The sequence below is a fragment of the Budorcas taxicolor genome, chromosome 3 (genome assembly GCF_023091745.1).
Source record: "Budorcas taxicolor isolate Tak-1 chromosome 3, Takin1.1, whole genome shotgun sequence".
Taxonomy (NCBI): domain Eukaryota; kingdom Metazoa; phylum Chordata; class Mammalia; order Artiodactyla; family Bovidae; genus Budorcas; species Budorcas taxicolor.
The window spans coordinates 22802447-22820972 of NC_068912.1; the positions used below are offsets into that span (position 1 = coordinate 22802447).

General features: G+C 38.8%; 1 protein-coding gene across 1 annotated transcript in view; it reads left to right on the forward strand.

Annotated features, from left to right (window-relative positions):
* FMO5 (flavin containing dimethylaniline monoxygenase 5) overlaps positions 1–17703 on the forward strand; it is a 36566-nt gene extending 18863 nt beyond the window's left edge. The window contains exons 5-8 of the mRNA XM_052637398.1: positions 4205–4404; positions 7480–7832; positions 14343–14415; positions 17358–17703. Of these exons, the coding sequence (XP_052493358.1) occupies positions 4205–4404; positions 7480–7832; positions 14343–14415; positions 17358–17703 (972 nt within the window). The remainder of the gene's footprint in view (positions 1–4204; positions 4405–7479; positions 7833–14342; positions 14416–17357) is intronic.
* The last annotated feature ends 823 nt before the right edge of the window (positions 17704–18526 follow it).

An 18526-nucleotide genomic window follows, 5' to 3' on the forward strand; every position in this document is an offset into this window, starting at 1 on the left:
TTTCTATGTCCTTGAGGGTTTTTTGGTTGTTTTGTTGTTGTTGTTGTTGTTTTTGTATCATAGATTTTGAACTGGGAAGAAAGTATCTTCATTATAAATTCCTAGAAAAAGACATCATCTTTCTGGAATCATAAAGATTCATGTCTTTCTGGAATCATAACTTTTTTGGCATAGTTAAATGCCTGGTTGTTCTTCAGTAACTTTAATTAAACATACATTTTAAATTACTTTTAAAAAAGGAAGTTTAATGCCACAACTTTGTTAAATAACCTTTACCCAGAAACTCCATTCAATAACACTTCTTCTCAGGTTTATCCTCATCTATTACCACAAAACTGATTTCACATGTTACTCCATGAATTAATTCAATAAGCATTTATTAGGAAACAGTTATGTAAATAATAAAGGGTAAAAATGTATGTGGGTGATGTGATAAAAGAATGTTCAAAGTATGTGGTAGGGACCCAAGGCATGAGCTATCTTTAATACCATTGGCTTGTTAAATTGTCAGCTATAGAGAAGCTTGGCCTTACAAGCACTCAGTTCAGTTCAGTTCAGTCGCTCAGTTGTGTCCGACTATTTGTGAACCCATGAATCGCAGCACACCAAGCCTCCCTGTCCATCACCAACTCCCGGAGTTCATGCAAACTCATGTCCATCGAGTCGGTGATGCCATCCAGCCATCTCATCCTCTGTTGTCCCCGTCTCCTCCTGCCCCCAATCCCTCCCAGCATCAGAGTCTTTTCCAAGGAGTCAATCTTTGCATGAGGTAGCCAAAGTATTGGAGTTTCAGCTTTAGCATCAGTCCTTCCAATGAACACCCAGGACTGATCTCCTTTAAAATGGACTGGTTGAATCTCCTTGCAGTCCAAGGGACTCTCAAGAGTCTTCTCCAACACCACAGTTCAAAAGCATCAATTCTTCTGTGCTCAGCTTTCTTCACGGTCCAACTCTCACATCCATACATGACCACAGGAAAAACCATAGCCTTGACTAGATGAACCTTTGTTGGCAAAGTAATGTCTCTGCTTTTTAATATACTATGTAGGTTGGTCATAACTTTCCTTCTAAGGAGTAAGTGTCTTTTAATTTCATGGCTACAGTCACCATCTGCAGTGATTTTAGAGCCTCCAAAATAAAGTCTAACACTGTTTCCACTGTTTCCCCATCTATTTCCCACGAAGTGATGGGACCAGATGCCATGATCTTCGTTTCCTGAATGTTGAGCTTTAAGCCAACTTTTCACTCTCCTCTTTCACTTTCATCAAGAGACTTTTTATTTCCTCTTCACTTTCTGCCATAAGGGTGGTGTCATCTGCATATCTGAGGTTTGATTGATATTTCTCCCGGCAATCTTAATTCCAGCTTGTGCTTCTTCCAGGCCAGCGTTTCTCATGATGTACTCTGCATACAAGTTAAATAAGCAGGGTGACGATATACAGCCTTGACGTACTCCTTTTCCTATTTGGAACCAGTCTGTTGTTCCATGTCCAGTTCTAACTGTTGCTTCCTGACCTGCATATAGGTTTCTAAAGAGGCAGGTCAGGTGGTCTGGTATTCCCATCCCTTGAAGAATTTTCCACAGTTGATTGTGATCTACGCAGTTAAAGGCTTTGGCATAGTCAATGAAGCAGAAATAGATGTTTTTCTGGAACTCTCTTGCTTTTTCCATGATCCAGCGGATGTTGGCAATTTGATCTCTGGTTCCTCTGCCTTTTCTAAAACCAGCTTGAACATCAGGAAGTTCACAGTTCACGTATTGCTGAAGCCTGGCTTGGAGAATTTTGAGCATTACTTTACTAGCATGTGAGATGAGTGCAATTGTGCAGTAGTTTGAGCATTCTTTGGCATTGGAATAAAAACTGACTTTTTCCAATCCTGTGGCCACTGCTGAGTTTTCCCAATGTGCTGGCATATTGAGTGCAGCACTTTTACAGCATCATCTTTCTGGATTTGAAATAGCTCAACTGGAATTCCATCACCTCCACTAGCATTGTTCATAATGATGCTTTCTAAGGTCCACTTGACTTCACATTCCAGGATGTCTGGTTCTAGGTGAGTGATCACACCATCGTGATTATCTGGGTCGTGAAGATCTTTTTTGTACAGTTCTTCCAGGTATTCTTGCCACCTCTTCTTAATATCTTCCGCTTCTGTTAGGTCCATACCATTTCTGTCCTTTATTGAGCCCATCTTTGCAAGAAATGTTCCCTTGGTATCTCTAATTTTCTTGAAGAGATCTCTAGTCTTTCCCATTCTGTTGTTTTCCTCTATTTCTGTACAAGCACTGAGGAACCATAAATTGCCAAAGAACAGGGCAGCAAGAGTGGGTGGAGGAAAGGTGGATATGTTTCTGATAAAGGTTTGTGACATATATATTATTGTCACTATTTTATATAGAGAGAACTTTTTACTATTTTTTAAATGGAAGATAATTGCTTTATAATGTATTGGTTGAGAACTTTTTAACTGCAGCTCTGAGCATTTACATTACTTATAACCTATATTGTTAAAGTTATATAGACTGTACACAAAATAATTTGATTCCTAAGACCATGCATGCTCTTTCAACTGTGACACATAAAAGTAGTTAATTATGATAGTGCTTAAGGTCACCCTTGGTGAGAATACATGTATATGATCATCCCTCTGTAGACAGGTCACCTTTTAATGGAGGACTTAAACAAAAAACCATAAAACAAGGACTTCCCTGGCAGTACAGTGGTTAAGACTCCAGTGCAGAGGGTGTGTGTTCAGTCCCTGGTTGGGGAACTAAGATCCCACTTGCTGCAGGGCATGAACCAAAAAAAAGAAAAGAAAAGAAAAGAAAACCCACGAAACAATGTACTTAAATAGCTTGCTGCTGCTACTGCTGCTGCTGCGTCACTTCAGTCGTGTCCGACTCTGTGCGACCCCATAGACGGCAGCCCACCAGGCTCCCCCGTCTCCAGGATTCTCCAGGCAAGAACACTGGAGTGGGTTGCCATTTCCTTCTCCAATGCATGAAAGTGAAAAATGAAAGTGAAGTCACTCAGTCATGTCCAACTCTTAGCGACCGCATGGACTGTAGCCCACCAGGTTCCTCCATTCATGGGATTTTCTAGGTAAGAGTACTGGAGTGGGGTGCTATTGTCTTCTCCGCTTAAATAGCTTACAACCCTGGAAACTATCTCTAGAGAGTGTTATAACATAGACAAAGTGATGCTTTTGCCAAGTAGCTGAATACCAAACTTTTATTAGCTCTGAATGTGGACTTGAGCCAGCAGATGACACAGAAAGAGTGACCAACTCCCCTGTTGCTCTACTTGCAATTTTCAGTTTTTCCCTTAAATAACTGGAACATTTCTTAAGCACAAGCTTTGGCGTAGGTAAGACTTAGGTTAGAAATTCAGCTCTACCACTTAGTAGCTATATGAGTTCAGGCAAATTATTCATCTTCTCCATGTTTCTCATCCATCAAATGGACATAACATTACCTACCTCAAGAGGTATTTATTTATTGATCAAATAAAAATACAGATAAAGGACCTAATACAGTGACTTACAGGTTATAATTCTCAATAAATGGAAATGTTGATGATGGTATGTTGGGAACTAAAAGATGTATCTGATATACCCTTCCACCTTGGAGAAAATACATTAGGAAAGACAAAAATCAGAATACACAATGTTAAATATCAGTATAATTGATGTTTTTTTGTAATAACGCAAACAATGTCAAAGGCCAAGAATAGATTGAAGGTTTTAAATTAAATGATGTCCACTTCCTGTCAGCTTTACTGTTCCCTGATTTTAAATGAGTTGAACAGGTGATAAGTGCTAGAGAAGTTCAGAAAATGGAGAGAAAATTATCAGCCAGAATGATCAGTGGTATCTTATGGAGGAGAGAGACTTGATTCTGGATCTTATAAAGGAATAAGCTTTAGAGAATCTAGGGAATAGAGGGCCTTTGAGGGAGGCATAATGACATTAAACAGAAATGCAGTGGTAGCTTACAGCAAGATATAGTCTTGTTCAGTGAATATACCAATTTAATTATAAGCTTAGTGTTTGAGAAGAAAATGGCAGGAAATTTAAATAAATAAAGAGATAGGCAGGGAATAAAAAGCCAGATTAATGAGTTTGAACTTCATCTTGAAAAAAATGGGCTCCCATTTCTTCAGAGAATGGCAAAAGCAAAAATTATTTTTTCCCCATCCCTCAGGTTTTCCTCAGCACCAGAAAAGGGGCTTGGATCCTCAATCGTGTAGGAGACTATGGATATCCTTTTGATACAATTTTGTCATCTCGATTTAATCATTTGCTGAAGAAGATTACTGGTGAATCAGCAGCAAATAAATATTTGGAAAAAAAGATTAACCAAAGGTTTAATCATGAAATGTTTGGCCTGAAGCCTAAACACAGGTATGTTCCAAGGCTTGGAGTTGGCAGTGATGGCCAAGGCAAAATATAAGGGCTGTGCCCACAGGCTAACAGTAGAGCTTACCTCTACCTGTACATGAAACAGATGCACAGAATCAGAAATCAGATTTCTACCTTGCCCCCACAGAAGTCCAAGATCTACTGGTCTGTAATTTTCCGTCTAGAATTCTCCTTGGCATTAATCATTTTATCATTCTCCAAGGTACGAGTTCTTTTCACATGATGCCCAACAGCAACAATAAAATGGTAGTAGAGGGCAGTGCATCCTTCATTCATCTGACAACTGAGCATCTGAGCCAAGCATTAAACTGGCTTGAGAATACTGAGACTCAAGACCCAATAGTAACACTAACATCTTACCTTTTTGAAGACTTAATATAAGACAGACACGGTGCTAAATGTGTTACTGCATGATCTCATTTAGTCCTTACAGTAGCCCTATAGGTTGGTACTATTTTGATCTCCATTTTGCAAATATAAAAATTGACAATTAGAGAAACTAACTTGCCCAAGATCACATAAGCAATAAATGAGGAATGGCTAGTTCTTTAAATACTCTAACAAGAAGACAGGCGGTAGAATATGCTATTATAAAAGAAATGCATGGAGATTATGAAAGACAGACGTCTTCACACAGAAGTGGACTGTGATAGCATTTCCAGAGGGTGATTTTAAATGCTTTTTACTCCCTCCAACTTTTAATTTTTTTAATGTTTAGATTTACTTGCTATAAAATAGTAAGTGCAATGAACACCCATATACCCTTCATTTAGACTGACCTATTATTAACAGTTCACTATATTTCCTTTCTCTCTCTTTCTGGAGGTATATAGATCTATACATATATAGTATCTATATATCCATGCATGCATTCATACATTTTTTTCCCTGATCTATTTGAGAGTAACTACTTGTAGTCAATAAGACATTTTACCCTACATTCTTTAGCATACATTGCCTAAGAAAAAGGGCATTCTTCTACATAAACATAATATAATTACCACACTTAGCAAACTGAACATTGATAAGTGCCATTATCTATTGATAATATATTGCATATTCAAATTTCCCAAATTGTTTCAATAATATTTGTAGCTTTTTATTTTGGGGCCACACTGCGTGGCTTAAAGTGCAGAGTCCTAATCACTGGACCACCAGGGAATTCTTTGTAGCTTTTTTTATTTTTAAAATCTAGGATCCTGTCAGATATTACACCATTGCATTCAGTTGTCATCTCTCTTTTATCTCTCTTAATCTGAAATTATTCTCTATTTTTTTACATGGATTTTTTTTTTTTTTTTAAGAATTGAAGCCCTTTGTTTTGCAGGAAGTCTCTAAATTTGGACTTTCATAGTTGTTCTTCCTCTATTATATTTAGATTAAATGGTTCTGGTGCAAATACTCATAGGTTATGTTGTGCCTTCTTGGTGGGTCACATCAGGAACCAAATGACAGCAGTTTATTGCATATTAATGATGTTAAATTTGATCACGTGGATTTGGTAGTAGCTACCAGGTTTCTCTTCTGTTAAGATTTTTTTTTCCTTTGAAATTAATCAATGGGGTGATACTTGGAGAGTGTGTTTCCCAACAAACTTTCAGCCATTTATTTGACCCAGTTATGGAAACTGTAGCATCCAAAACTTTGGGAATCACAAAAATAAACTGAATCTTTATGAAATAATAGGAGATAGTCAAACAAATAGGGTAAGGAAGTAGCATTCTAATTATACATACAAGGTCTTAGAATAGCAAAAAATACATTATGCTGTAAGACCTGCACATAGTTTCGTTGGGCTGGACTATTAGGCAGAGATAGAAGAGTGCCTGAGTACATCTCCAGGTTCGCTGGAGATAAATAAAATGAAAAGTTTAGAATGAAGACAGTCCAGAGCCATCATCAAAAGGTTTTAAGCAAGTGAGTGATATAATAATAATAAATACATTTTTGAACAATCACTCCCAGAATAATGTAGAACATAGATTGAGGGGGGGATGGAGCAGGAGACCCTAAAGACAACTATAACAGTTCAGGTGAAACAGAGAATGAGGAAAACAATTCTGAAGCTGGCAACAGTGTGGAATTGTGGTACTGTTAGTGAAAAGGAGTAAGTTTGGAGAGAAAGATGAAATGATGAGGTTGGAATGAGAACAGAATCACAAACCTAAAGATTTGAGTCAAGGAATTACTAAATGCAACAAGCCGGTAATACTGTTTAAACAGACCAGTTCCTGAGAAGAGGCCAGCTCTGTCTGAACATGACAGGCTGAGGATTCTCAGAGCCTGTTAACACAGTATCCAAGGATTCAGACTGTTTTTAGAAAGGTCCAAATTCTGCAAATCTGTCATTTTTTTGTCACCTTATCCTATGCTATTTCTAGGAAACACTGCTTACCATGCCCAGAGGATCTCAAGGGAGTTCATAAAAAACCATTTTGATATAAATCCTAAAGTCCTAGGCTGCAGGACCTTAGGCAAGCCACTTAACTTCTTTAGTCCTCATCTATAAAACCTGGATAATGGTAACTGTCCTGCCTTCTTCATTAGGTTTATGTTAATGTATGTAAAATCAATTTATAAATATAAAATACTATGCACACGTAGTTCATTATACAGTTTGGAAAATGATGGTTCAAGTCTACCTCTTGGGCCTTTGAAACTAAAATGAGGCTCAATAGGATGCTGATAATACAGTTCTGCAGACTTTCTGACATATGGATAGAAACCACGAGACTGTGGCCTTATTAGGTCACCAAGAGCATTATTATTCCTTGAGAAACCATACATCTACTTTTCAAATAAGACCATTCTTCCCTTACTTCTCCAACATCTTCCCTTTCAATGCCTTCCACAGTCCAACATCTACTCTGAGATCATCCTTATCTTTATCAAGCTGATATATATTAGACCCTTCCCAAATGTCATGAATAGAGGGAGACTGTTGGCATATTGATTAACCACCTCAATCAAAGCAGAATTTTACTTACATGTTAATGATTTCTCTCTCTCTCTCTCTCATGATCTCTCTCCTTTCTCCTTCTTTATCATCATTCACAGAGTTTTCAGTCAGCATCCAACAGTGAATGATGACCTGCCAAACCGTATAATTTCTGGCTTTGTGAAGGTGAAAACAAATGTGAAGGAGTTCACAGAGACAGCAGCCATATTTGAGGACGGCTCCAGGGAGGATGACATTGATGTTGTTATCTTTGCTACAGGCTATAGCTTTGCATTTCCTTTTCTTGAAGATTCTGTCAAAGTAGTCAAAAACAAGATATCCCTGTATAAAAAGGTCTTCCCTCCTAACCTTGAAAAGCCAACTCTTGCAATCATAGGCTTGATCCAGCCCTTGGGTGCCATTATGCCCATTTCAGAGCTCCAAGGACGCTGGGCCACTCAAGTATTTAAAGGTAAGTGACCATGTAAGATGATTACCTAATTACTTAGCAGTGTGTTTAATTATGTTTATGTTCTTGCTTGTAAATAGCCAGATAGTATATATGATTATAACAGTGCCTGGCACAAAGTTAGTGTTCAAAAATTAATTGTTGAGGGAATATAAAGTAGTAATTTATAACCGTGGACCTATAGCAAAATGTCCTGGGAAATTTTCCCAAAATAGGCTTGTTTTGCTGGTGGTATTTAATTAATAAGTCTGAGATGGAGCTGATATAAAATCATTGAGAAAATGTTCCCCAGATGATTATAATGTGCACTCCAGATTAAAATCCACTCTTTCAGATTTTAGAAAATGGATACATATTTGTGGAGCAGTCTTCTTTTATTATAGTTAGAGAAAGTCAAATATAGAAGTGCTGTGACTTGATTTCAGCAAAAAATACCTGGTAAAGACTAGTCCAGAATATAGAATATTCAGCCACTCAAATTCTCAATTTTCCCCCTTTATATTCCCTTTTTCAGAAAATTTTGGCTATGAGAACATGAGAAAAAACTTTAGGGTTTGGGATAGTAGGTTCAGTATGAATTAGCAGAATAATGTGGCTTCTAAATACTTAATTATACCTGACATCATTAAAAAACTATAATATCCTGGAATTTACAACATTCTTCTCTAAGTCAGACCACACTGTGGTCAGACCACACCTAAAGATATTTTAAAAGTGAAACTGGAGTACATTAAAAGGAGAGAGATAAAAATGGTTAAGGGATTTGAAAATGTGCCATTTGAAGTACTGAAAAGGAGCTGACATATAGATTCAGGGATCAGATCTGATAGAGAAGAACTATGGATGAAGGTTCATAACATTGTATAGGAAGCAGTAATCAAAACCATCCCTAAGAAAAAGAACTGCAAAAAGGCAAAATGGTTGTCTCAGGAGGCCCTAAAAATAGCTGAGAAAAGAAGTGAAAGGCAAAGGAGAAAAGGAAAGATATACCCATCTGTATGCAGAGTTCCAAAGAATAGCAAGGAGAGATAAGAAAGCCATCCTAAGTGAACAATGCAAAGAAATAGAGGAAAATAATAGAATTGGAAAGACTAGAGATCTCTTCAAGAAGATTAGAGATACCAAAAGCACATTTCATGCAAAGATGGGCATAATAAAGGACAGAAATGTTAAGGACCTAACAGAAGCAGAAGCTATTAAGAAGAGGTGGCAAGAATACACAGGAAAATTATACAAAAAAGATCTTAATGACCTAGACAACCACGATGGTGTTTTCACTCACCTAGAGCCAGACATCCTGGAGTGTGAAGTCAAGTGGGCCTTAAGAAGCATCACTACAAATAAGGATAGTGGAGGTGATGGAATTCCAGCTGAGCTATTTCAAATCCTAAAAGATGGTGCTGTGAAAGTGCTGCACTCAAAATGCCAGCAAATTTGGAAAACTCAGCAGTGGCCACAGGACTGAAAAAGTTCAGTTTTCATTCCAGTTCCAAAGAAGAGAAATGCCAAAGAATGTTCAAACTACCACACAATTGCACTCATTTCACATGCTAGCTAGGTAATGCTCAAAATCCTTCAAGCTAGGCTTCAACAGTATGTGAACCAAGAAATTCCAGATGTACGAGCTGGATTTAGCAAAGGCAGAGAAACCAGAGATCAAATTGCCAACATTTGTTGGGTCACAGGAAGAGCAAAAAAATTCCAGAAAAACATACTTCTGCTTTATTGACTATGCAAAAGCCTTTGACTGTGTGAAAAGTGAAAGTTGCTCAGTTGTGTCCGACTCTTTGTGACCCTATGGAATTCTCCAGGCCAGAATACTGGAGTGGGTAGCCTTTTCCTTCTCCAGGGGCTCTTCCTAACCCAGGGATCGAAGCTAGCTCTCCAGCATTGCAGGTGGATTCTTTACCAGCTGAGCCACCAGGGAAGCCCCTCTGACTGTGTGGTTCACAAAAAACTGTGAAAAATTCTTAAAGAGATGGGAATACCAGGCCACCTCACCTGCCTCCTGAGAAATCTGTAGGCAGGTCAAGAAGCAACTATGAGAACCAGACATGGAACAACGGACTGGTTCCAAATTGGGAAAGGGGTATTTCAAGGCTGTATATTGTCATCCTGCTTATTTAACTTATATGCAGAGTACATCATGTAAAATGCCGGGCTGGATGAAGCACAAGCTGGAATCAAGATTGCTGGGAGAAATATCAGTAACTTCAGATATACAGATGATACTGCCCCAATGGCAGAAAGTGAAGAACTAAAGAGTCTCTTGATGAAAGTGAAAGAGGAGAGTGAAAAAGTTGGCTTAAAACTCAACATTCAAAAAACTAAGATCATGGCATCCAGTCCCATCACTTCATGGCAAATAGATGGGGAAACAATGGAAACAGTGACAAACTTTATTTTCTTGGGCTCCAAAATCACTGCAGATGGTGACTGCAGCAATGAAATTAAAAGACGCTTGCTCCATGGAAGAAAAGATATGACAAACCTAGACAGCATATTAAAAAGCAGAGACATTACTTTGCTGACAAAGGTCCATCTAGTCTAAGCTATGGTTTTTCCAGTAGTCATGTATGATTGTGAGAGACCATAAAGAAGGCTGAGTGCCAAAGAATAGTTACTTTTTAACTGTGGTATTGGAGAAGACTGTTGAGAGTCCCTTGGACTGCAAGGAGATCCAACCAGTCCATCCTAGGGGAAATCAGTCCTGAATATTTGTTGGAAGGACTGATGCTGATGCTGAAGCTGAAGTTCCAATACTTTGGCCACCTGATGTGAAGAAGTGACTCACTGGAAAAGAGCTTGATACTGCATTGAAGACAGATTGAAGATGGGGGAGAAGGGGATGACAGAGGATGAGATGGTTGGATGGCATCACTGACTCAGTGGACATGAGTTTGAGTAAGCTCCGGGAGTTGGTGATGGACAGGAGAGCCTGGCATGCTGCAGTTCATGGAGTCACCAAGATCAGACATGACTGAGTGACTAAACTGAATGGATTCAGAGTTCTTATAAAATATTTCAGCTTCTTCCCTAGTGAAGACTTCATGGTAGTAGAGAAAAAGAAACAATGGTGATAAATGGCAGTGAAAACTAGTAAAGCCACTATGGAGAACAGTGTAGAGATTCCTTAAAAAACTGGAAATAGAACTGCCATATGACCCAGCAATCCCACTGCTGGGCATACACACTGAAGAAGCCAGAACTGAAAGAGACACATGTACCCCAATGTTCATTGCAGCACTGTTTACAATAGCTAGGACATGGAAGCAACCTAGATGTCCATCAGTAGAAGAAGGGATAAGGAAGCTGTGGTACATATACACAATGAAATATTACTCAGCTATAAAAAAGAATGCATTTGAGTCAGTTCTGATGAGGTGGATGAAACTGGAGCCTATTGTACAGAGTGAAGTAAGCCAGAAAGAGAAATACCAATACTGTATATTAATGCATATATATGGAGTTTAGAAAGACAGTAAGTTCAGTTCAGTTCAGTTGCTCAGTCGTGTCCGACTCTTTGCGACCCCATGAATCGCAGTACGCCAGGCCTCCCTGTTCATCACCATCTCCCGGAGTTCACTCAGACTCACGTCCATCGAGTCAGTGATGCCATCCAGCCATCTCATCCTCGGTCGTCCCCTTCTCCTCCTGCCCCCAATCCCTCCCAATCAGAGTCTTTTCCAATGAGTCAGCTCTTCTCATGAGGTGGCCAAAGTACTGGAGTTTCAGCTTCAGCATCAGTAAAGATGACCCTATATGCAAGACAGTAAATGAGATATCGATGCAAAGATCAGACTTTTGGACTAAGTGGGAGAAGGAAAGGGTGGGACGATATGAGAGAATAGCACTGAAAATGTATATTACCATATGTAAAATAGATGACTAGTGCAAGTTCAATGCATGAAGCAGGGCACTCAAAGCTGGTGCTCTGGGACAATCCAGAGGGATGGGTGGGAGGGAGGTGGGAGCGGGGTTCAGGATGGTGGCACACATGTACACCCATGGCTGATTCATGACAATGTATGGCAAAAACCACCACAATATTGTGAAGTAATTAGCCTCCAATTAAAATAAATAAATTTTTAAAAAGATTTAACCAAAAAAAAAAAAAGCTTTTCCAGATTTCCCCAAAGTTCTTTCATTTCTTTTCTTTTTCTTTTAATTTTTTGGCCATACCACGGGGCACATAGGATCATAGTTCCCAGCCAGGGATCAAACCTGTGCCCCCTGCATTGGAAGCATGGAGTCCTAACCACAGGGACTACCAGGGACGTCCCAGAGTTCTTTCATTTCTTAATTCTTTAATTCTATCCAGTAGATTGTGTACTCCTTGAGCGCTGGACCAGCAATCCAATGCAAGTAACCCATTAAGTTGGCTAATTCCAGTCATATTAAGTGGATCTTTCAAGTGGTCAATTAAGTAAGAGGAAAAAGTTGCATTAAAATAGGCCACAGCACCTTAATATACTTTGAACAAACAACTGAGACGCTTTCAGAACAAGTGAACTATTGAGAGGATTAAGGAAAAAGCATTTGGAAGATTCTGCATTATGGCTGTGGGATTAGGGGATTTTAGGAGAATTGTATAAAAAGCCCAGTTTTCTATGCTAGCAGAGCTTAGTGCTAATTCCTCCAGCTTTCTTTTAACACTCGGAAGAAAGGAATCATCAGAGAATCCCTATAAATTTATCAAACTTCCAAAAAGAACCCTGAGTTTTTTCTAATATTCATACCCCTACACTCTACTTACCAAACTCTTGCCTTTCTCATCTCTGAATTCTACCCTCACTGTGCTGATTTTAAGCCTTTAGAATCAGTTAATTTCACACATGCCCAGCTCAGCCTGTCTTCTTACCTGGTGTGTTCTTTCCTACCAAGTCCCATTTCCCTTCTTCCTTTGTTCTCTAGAATTTCTATTCTCTTGTTAAGGAAATATTACACCCTTTTGTAGAACACTGAGTCTTCTTGCTTGCCTTGACCAAAATCTAGTTTTATTTTATCTTTGTCTCTTTTGCGACCTCTCAAGAGCCCTTGCAAGGATTCTACTCTCATTTAGTAACTTTCTTCCCTTGCAAACCATATGAAATGATACAATTCTCTGGATCACAAGGAGGCATTATGTCATAGCATGAAATTCAAGTTCCTTCACAAATTGGATACAGGCTGCTTTTTCATGCCTATCTTTCACTACTTTTCCCATATATGCTATCATCTTCTAGATCTTCTAGCTGACTTACCCACTAAGCAGCAAACACAGCAGGTAATATGTTGAAAGCTCTTTGTTTTCCTGGCTGCAAGCTGGGTTCTCCTTGCAGGGCACAGGCTTCTCTAGTTGTGGTGCGAGGGCTTAGCTGCTCTGCTGCATGTGGGTTCTGAGTTCCCTAACCAGGGATTGAACCCACATCCCCTGCATTGGAAGACAGATTCTGAACCACTAGACCACCAAGGAAGTCCCCTGAAAGTTCTTTAAATAAAAGAATCAAGTTTATTTGCCTTTGTCTTCCAAGACTAGACCAATGCCTAGCACATGAGAGGCAGCTAGTAAATCTCTATTCAATGAATGCAAGTTCAGCTTTGGTGGTTTTCTGAACTCTACAGTTGTTCCGTCCCTAAGTCATGTCTGACTCTTTGGAACCCCATGGGCTCCACTTTAGAGTTGGGTTTAGAGTTGCGTACAACCAAGGGAGGAAATGAACAGGCTTTTTCTACACAAATAAGGAGTAAAGGGGAAGGCATACAAGACAGATAAAACAGCAGAAGCAAAGGCATAAGGTATGAGTACCTTTAGAGTTGGCTCAAATTTTCCATATGGCATAGTGCCTATAAATTCCTGGTATAAAGCTAATCATTGAAATTGAGAGTTTCCATGTTAAGTACTATCCTACCTTTGTCTAGCCATGTCCTTGGTGTTGGTGTTAAATTCCTGCTACTGGAACTCTTTGTGCATTGGTGCATAAATTTATTTGTTAAGACTGGGTATTATGAGTTGCCTTTGACCTTGCCCCTCACTCTCACCAAATAAAACAGTTTATAAGGTAAGGTTTATTTCCCAAAGGACTTAAGGCATAAAATAGATTGACAGTTTATTTTTACTTCCTTCTTTCTGTGGTATAAAGCCTCTTTGTGATTGAGTGCAAGTACCGATGCGTTTCCCATCATTCTCCCACCCTTTTACTTTGAACCTAATTTTTCATATACCTTTTATCATTTTCTTCCATATCTCATTTCCCAGTTGAAAGACTATTTTAGGGAGGAGGAAGATATTGGTTGGGAAGCAGATTAGGAGCAATTTCCTCCAAAGACAAAGTGGGAAACATTAAGCTACCGAAGTTAATATGGTTATATTCTGGTGGTGGAAGGGTAAGGTGATCAAAACTGCATGTGTAACTTCCTTGGTACAGAAAACTAGCCTGTATTCCTTTGAATTCTCCATAGCATGGTAATTGTTAATAGGATTATTATTCACACTGAGGTAATTTTACACTTAAATTTTTTTTTTCTCTTTAGGGTTAAAGACATTGCCCCCACAAAGTGAAATGATGACAGAAATAGCTAAGGTTCAAGAGGATATGGCAAAACAGTAAGAATTCTCCCAATTTTTCCCACTCAATTCTTAATAAGAGCAATGCTGTACTATATTTATTTTCCTTGTGTTCATTTAAGGATTTAGATATTTTGAAGGAAAGGAAATAATAGTTTGTGACAACAGAATAGAGAAATACCACCAAATGATTTGAGTATGCATGGGAAAGGAGAGAAGAGCTTAAGAAAATCCTACGTGTAAGGTCTAAAAGAAAAGTCAAGTAGGAAAAAGCACATGGAGGGGAAACCAGGTATGTTATTTTGGCAAGAATTACTTGAAGGGCTGTTAGAGCTGCCAGAGAAAGGAGGGGCAGCGATGAATTAATGAAGGGTAGATATGGTCAAATTACAAATCTGTAGGTAGACTTGCAGTTCTGCAGAGGTCATTTGCTGGCTGGCCTGTGACAGCATACTCGGGCCACAGTAGCTCTTGGTATGAACAGTCTATATGATCTGGGAAGGTGGTACCATCAGCTAGCTGCTTAGTGCTTATTTAGCAATCTGAATTTCAGAACTTAAACTTATTCACTGGAGGATTTTTATTTGAACAAAGTTGATGTTGATCAAGTCCTAAAAGTCAGAGGCACAATCACCCCATGCCCAAAGATGTGGTTATATGATTATACCAGTGTAACTCTCCCTTCTGGGAGGAAGAGAAAGTTTTTATTTAACCCTGATATACTTTCTAGGTGCCCTCCTGTTTTCCTCCTTCCTTTCACTGCCAAACTTCAACAGTATAAACATTCTGTATCACATGCTCTAAATTGACACCCTTTTCTCCCTCCATTGTAACTTCCATCCTTATTCCTGCAATTGCTGCCTTAAGAGTCATCCATGAACAACTTAATTTTTCTTTCACTACTGAGTTTGGTGCTTTTTAACACCACTTCCTTCTTGGAGTGCTTTCTTTCCCTGGCACTATTTATTATTTTTATTATTAATTATATTATTATTGGGCTTCCTAGGTGGCTCAGATGGTGAAGAATCTGCCTGCAGTGCAGGAGACTTGAGTTCCATCCCTGGGTTGGAAAGATCCCTTCGAGAAGGGAATGGCCACCCACTCCAGTATTTTTGCCTGGAGAATTCCATAGACAGAGGAGCCTGGTGGGCTATAGTCCATGGGGTCACAATATTATATTATTTAAATAATTTATTATATTTATTATTTAGTATGTATTTATTATCAATTATTATATTTATATCATGTATTATATTTATTATATTATTTAAATATATTTATTATTACCCCATTTCAATTTTCCTCCTTTCTTTCCTTTGACTTACCTTCTGACTGTGAGTTCCTAAGGATAATATTTAACTTTTATTGAGGGTCAACTTTGTGCAAATACTAAGTGTTTTACATGTATGAGTTTATTTAATTCTCGAAACAATCCTACAAAGCAGATACTAGTGTAATCTCTGTGACATCCTCCTGAATACTACAGCTGTTGACCCACTACATGCCTGTAAACCCATGAGCTAACATAACACCCATAAGGGAAAGCTCTCAAATTATTTCCTGTCTTACCTTCTTCTCTTCTAAACTTTAGTCCCATTTCATAAATTCCTTTGCCTATCTATCAGTTCCTCAGGAATTCTCTTACCAGTTCTATTTCAAATTTATTTTCTATCATTTTTTCTGCCCTGTTTTTTATAGTTTCTTTTGGCGTTTCTATTTTTATTTTTTAAAAAAGTTTTTTGGCTGTACAGCATGTAGGATCTTAGTTCCCTGACCAGGGATTGAACCCATACTCTCCTTCCCCCTTTTCTCCTCCCCCTGCATTGGAAGTGCAGAGTTTTAACCGCTGGGCTGCCAGGGAAGTCCCTTTTCCTGTCCTTTTTGGATTTCTAGTAAGCCAATCTAATTGCAGTTAACCTGACTTGACTTTTCTCTTATTTCTTTTCTGCCCCACTGTTCTTTCTTTCTTTCTTTTTTTTATAGAAAGTAAAAAGAGAAAGTCATCAATTAGCTATTTAAATCCCACTGGCTTCCCTGATGGCACTAGTGGTAAAGAACCCACCTGCCAATGCAGGAGATGTAAGAGATGTGGGTTCAATCCCTGGGTTGAGAAGATCCCCTGGAGGAGGGCATGGCAACCCACTCCTGTATTCTTGCCTGGAGAACCCCATGGACAGAGGAGCCTGGAGGGCTACAGTCCCTAGGGTCGCAAAGAGTCGGACACGACTGAAGCGACTTAGCATGCACTTTTCACATAGGTATTATACTGTTATCACATTTTCTCTCCCCAAAGCCCATTTTGCTCTTCAAATCTGCACTTGCCGTAATCATTCCATCTGGTTCCATTTGGAGGAACCTTGTAGGATAAGTCATCCTCCCCCTCCTTTCAGGATTCCAAATTAATGTTGGTCCTGGGAAGTCCTGCCCTTTGGACTCTACTACCACCTCCCTCATGAAACAATTGAGGATCCCAAACTTGAGGATTTTTGTGGTGGGTTCTTTCTGACAACATCAGAGTCCTCTGTATCTCGATCTGCTATGTTTGCTTCCATACATCCACCCTTATTTTCTACAACATTCTTCCTCTGCTGTAGGTAGTGCCCACGAATATTCTGTGCTCACATTCTATACTCATTCTTGCTTTCTTCCTTTACTGTGGCATTCCCTTGACTTGTAATGCTCTCCTCTTTGTTCTCACTTTATCTATTTCTTCCACATCCTTCAAAAACTTATCATAGCTCTCCTCTACATTTCTATATTTATCAGCCTAAAACCACATGATTTAACAAAGTCTTAAATTCTTCTCTGTTTCATGTGTGCCTATCTACTCCAGTAGATTATAAGGTCCTTAAGGATAGAGACTCTCTTTCTTCTCTGTTTTCTATAGTTCCTATCCCAATATTGAGCCAATAGCAGATACTCAGAAAGCACTGATTGATTGAATTGTTAATAGGCCATGGTTTCTGTCTTCTCTGCTTCAGGTATGTGGAAAGCCAACGCCATACCATTCAGGGAGACTATATAGGTACCATGGATGAGCTTGCTGATCTGGTGGGCGTCAAGCCCAATCTTCTGTCCCTGGCCTTCACTGACCCCAAACTGGCATTCCAGTTATTTTGGGGACCCTGTACTCCAATCCAGTATCGTCTACAGGGTCCTGGAAAGTGGGATGGAGCTCGAAAAGTGATCCTCACGACACAAGATCGTATCAAGAAGCCACTAATGACAAGAATAGTTGAAACTGATAATTCTAACACTTCGACAATAACAATGGCCAAGTTTATGTTGGCTGTTATTTTCTTTGCCATAGTTATGACCTATCTGTAGCTGTTCCATTGTCATGTTTTTCCCAGTTTTTTTTTTGAAAGCTGAATCTACAGATGCCTTTGGAGCCTGACGAGATTGAACAACGTTCATTGCCCAAAAAGAGATATTTCATATTGCCCAGAAATCTACTTTTCTTTCTCTTTCCAAAGCATTCATTCTTTTTCCTCCTATCCCTTCAGTGAAATCTCAGCATTTCATTTGTATTGACTTACTTCCCTTACTCTTATGACTCATTACTTTTTCCTTCCAGTAATTCCTGGACCATGAGCTTAGATACTCTTTTAGTCATCTTTGTTTCTCTTTTGCAGAATTCCTGGCATGTGGCAGGTACTTAATAAATGTGTGCTGTCATTTATCAAATATTATGGTGGGGAATATAAGCCAATATCTACATAAGAAATGGGGACTCCATGTAACTGTGCTTCTGACAGTATTTTCTACTAGAAGCTGAATCTTTTGTTGTTTTTAATATATAACTAAATGTATTTTTCCTGAGAGATAAGAGAAAAAAATTGTCTTATAATTGTTGTATACACCTAAGATAAGATATATAGATACTTCAACATTTTGTTTCACTATCTATTCACTAGTATATCTGATACCTGGTCGTTTTTATTCTTTTCCCCTAAGTAACACATCTCTATTTTCTCAATGAGAACTACCTTCAACTGTCTAAGCTCACGGATCATTCTAACAATCTAGCAGCTGCCAACAGGTTCAACCTGACTGGAAAAACTGAGATTTTAAATTAGTGGTCCAGTCCTTTTTGATCTCTCAGTTCTCATATTAGGATACAAGACTTTATCTTAGGAATGGTGATAAG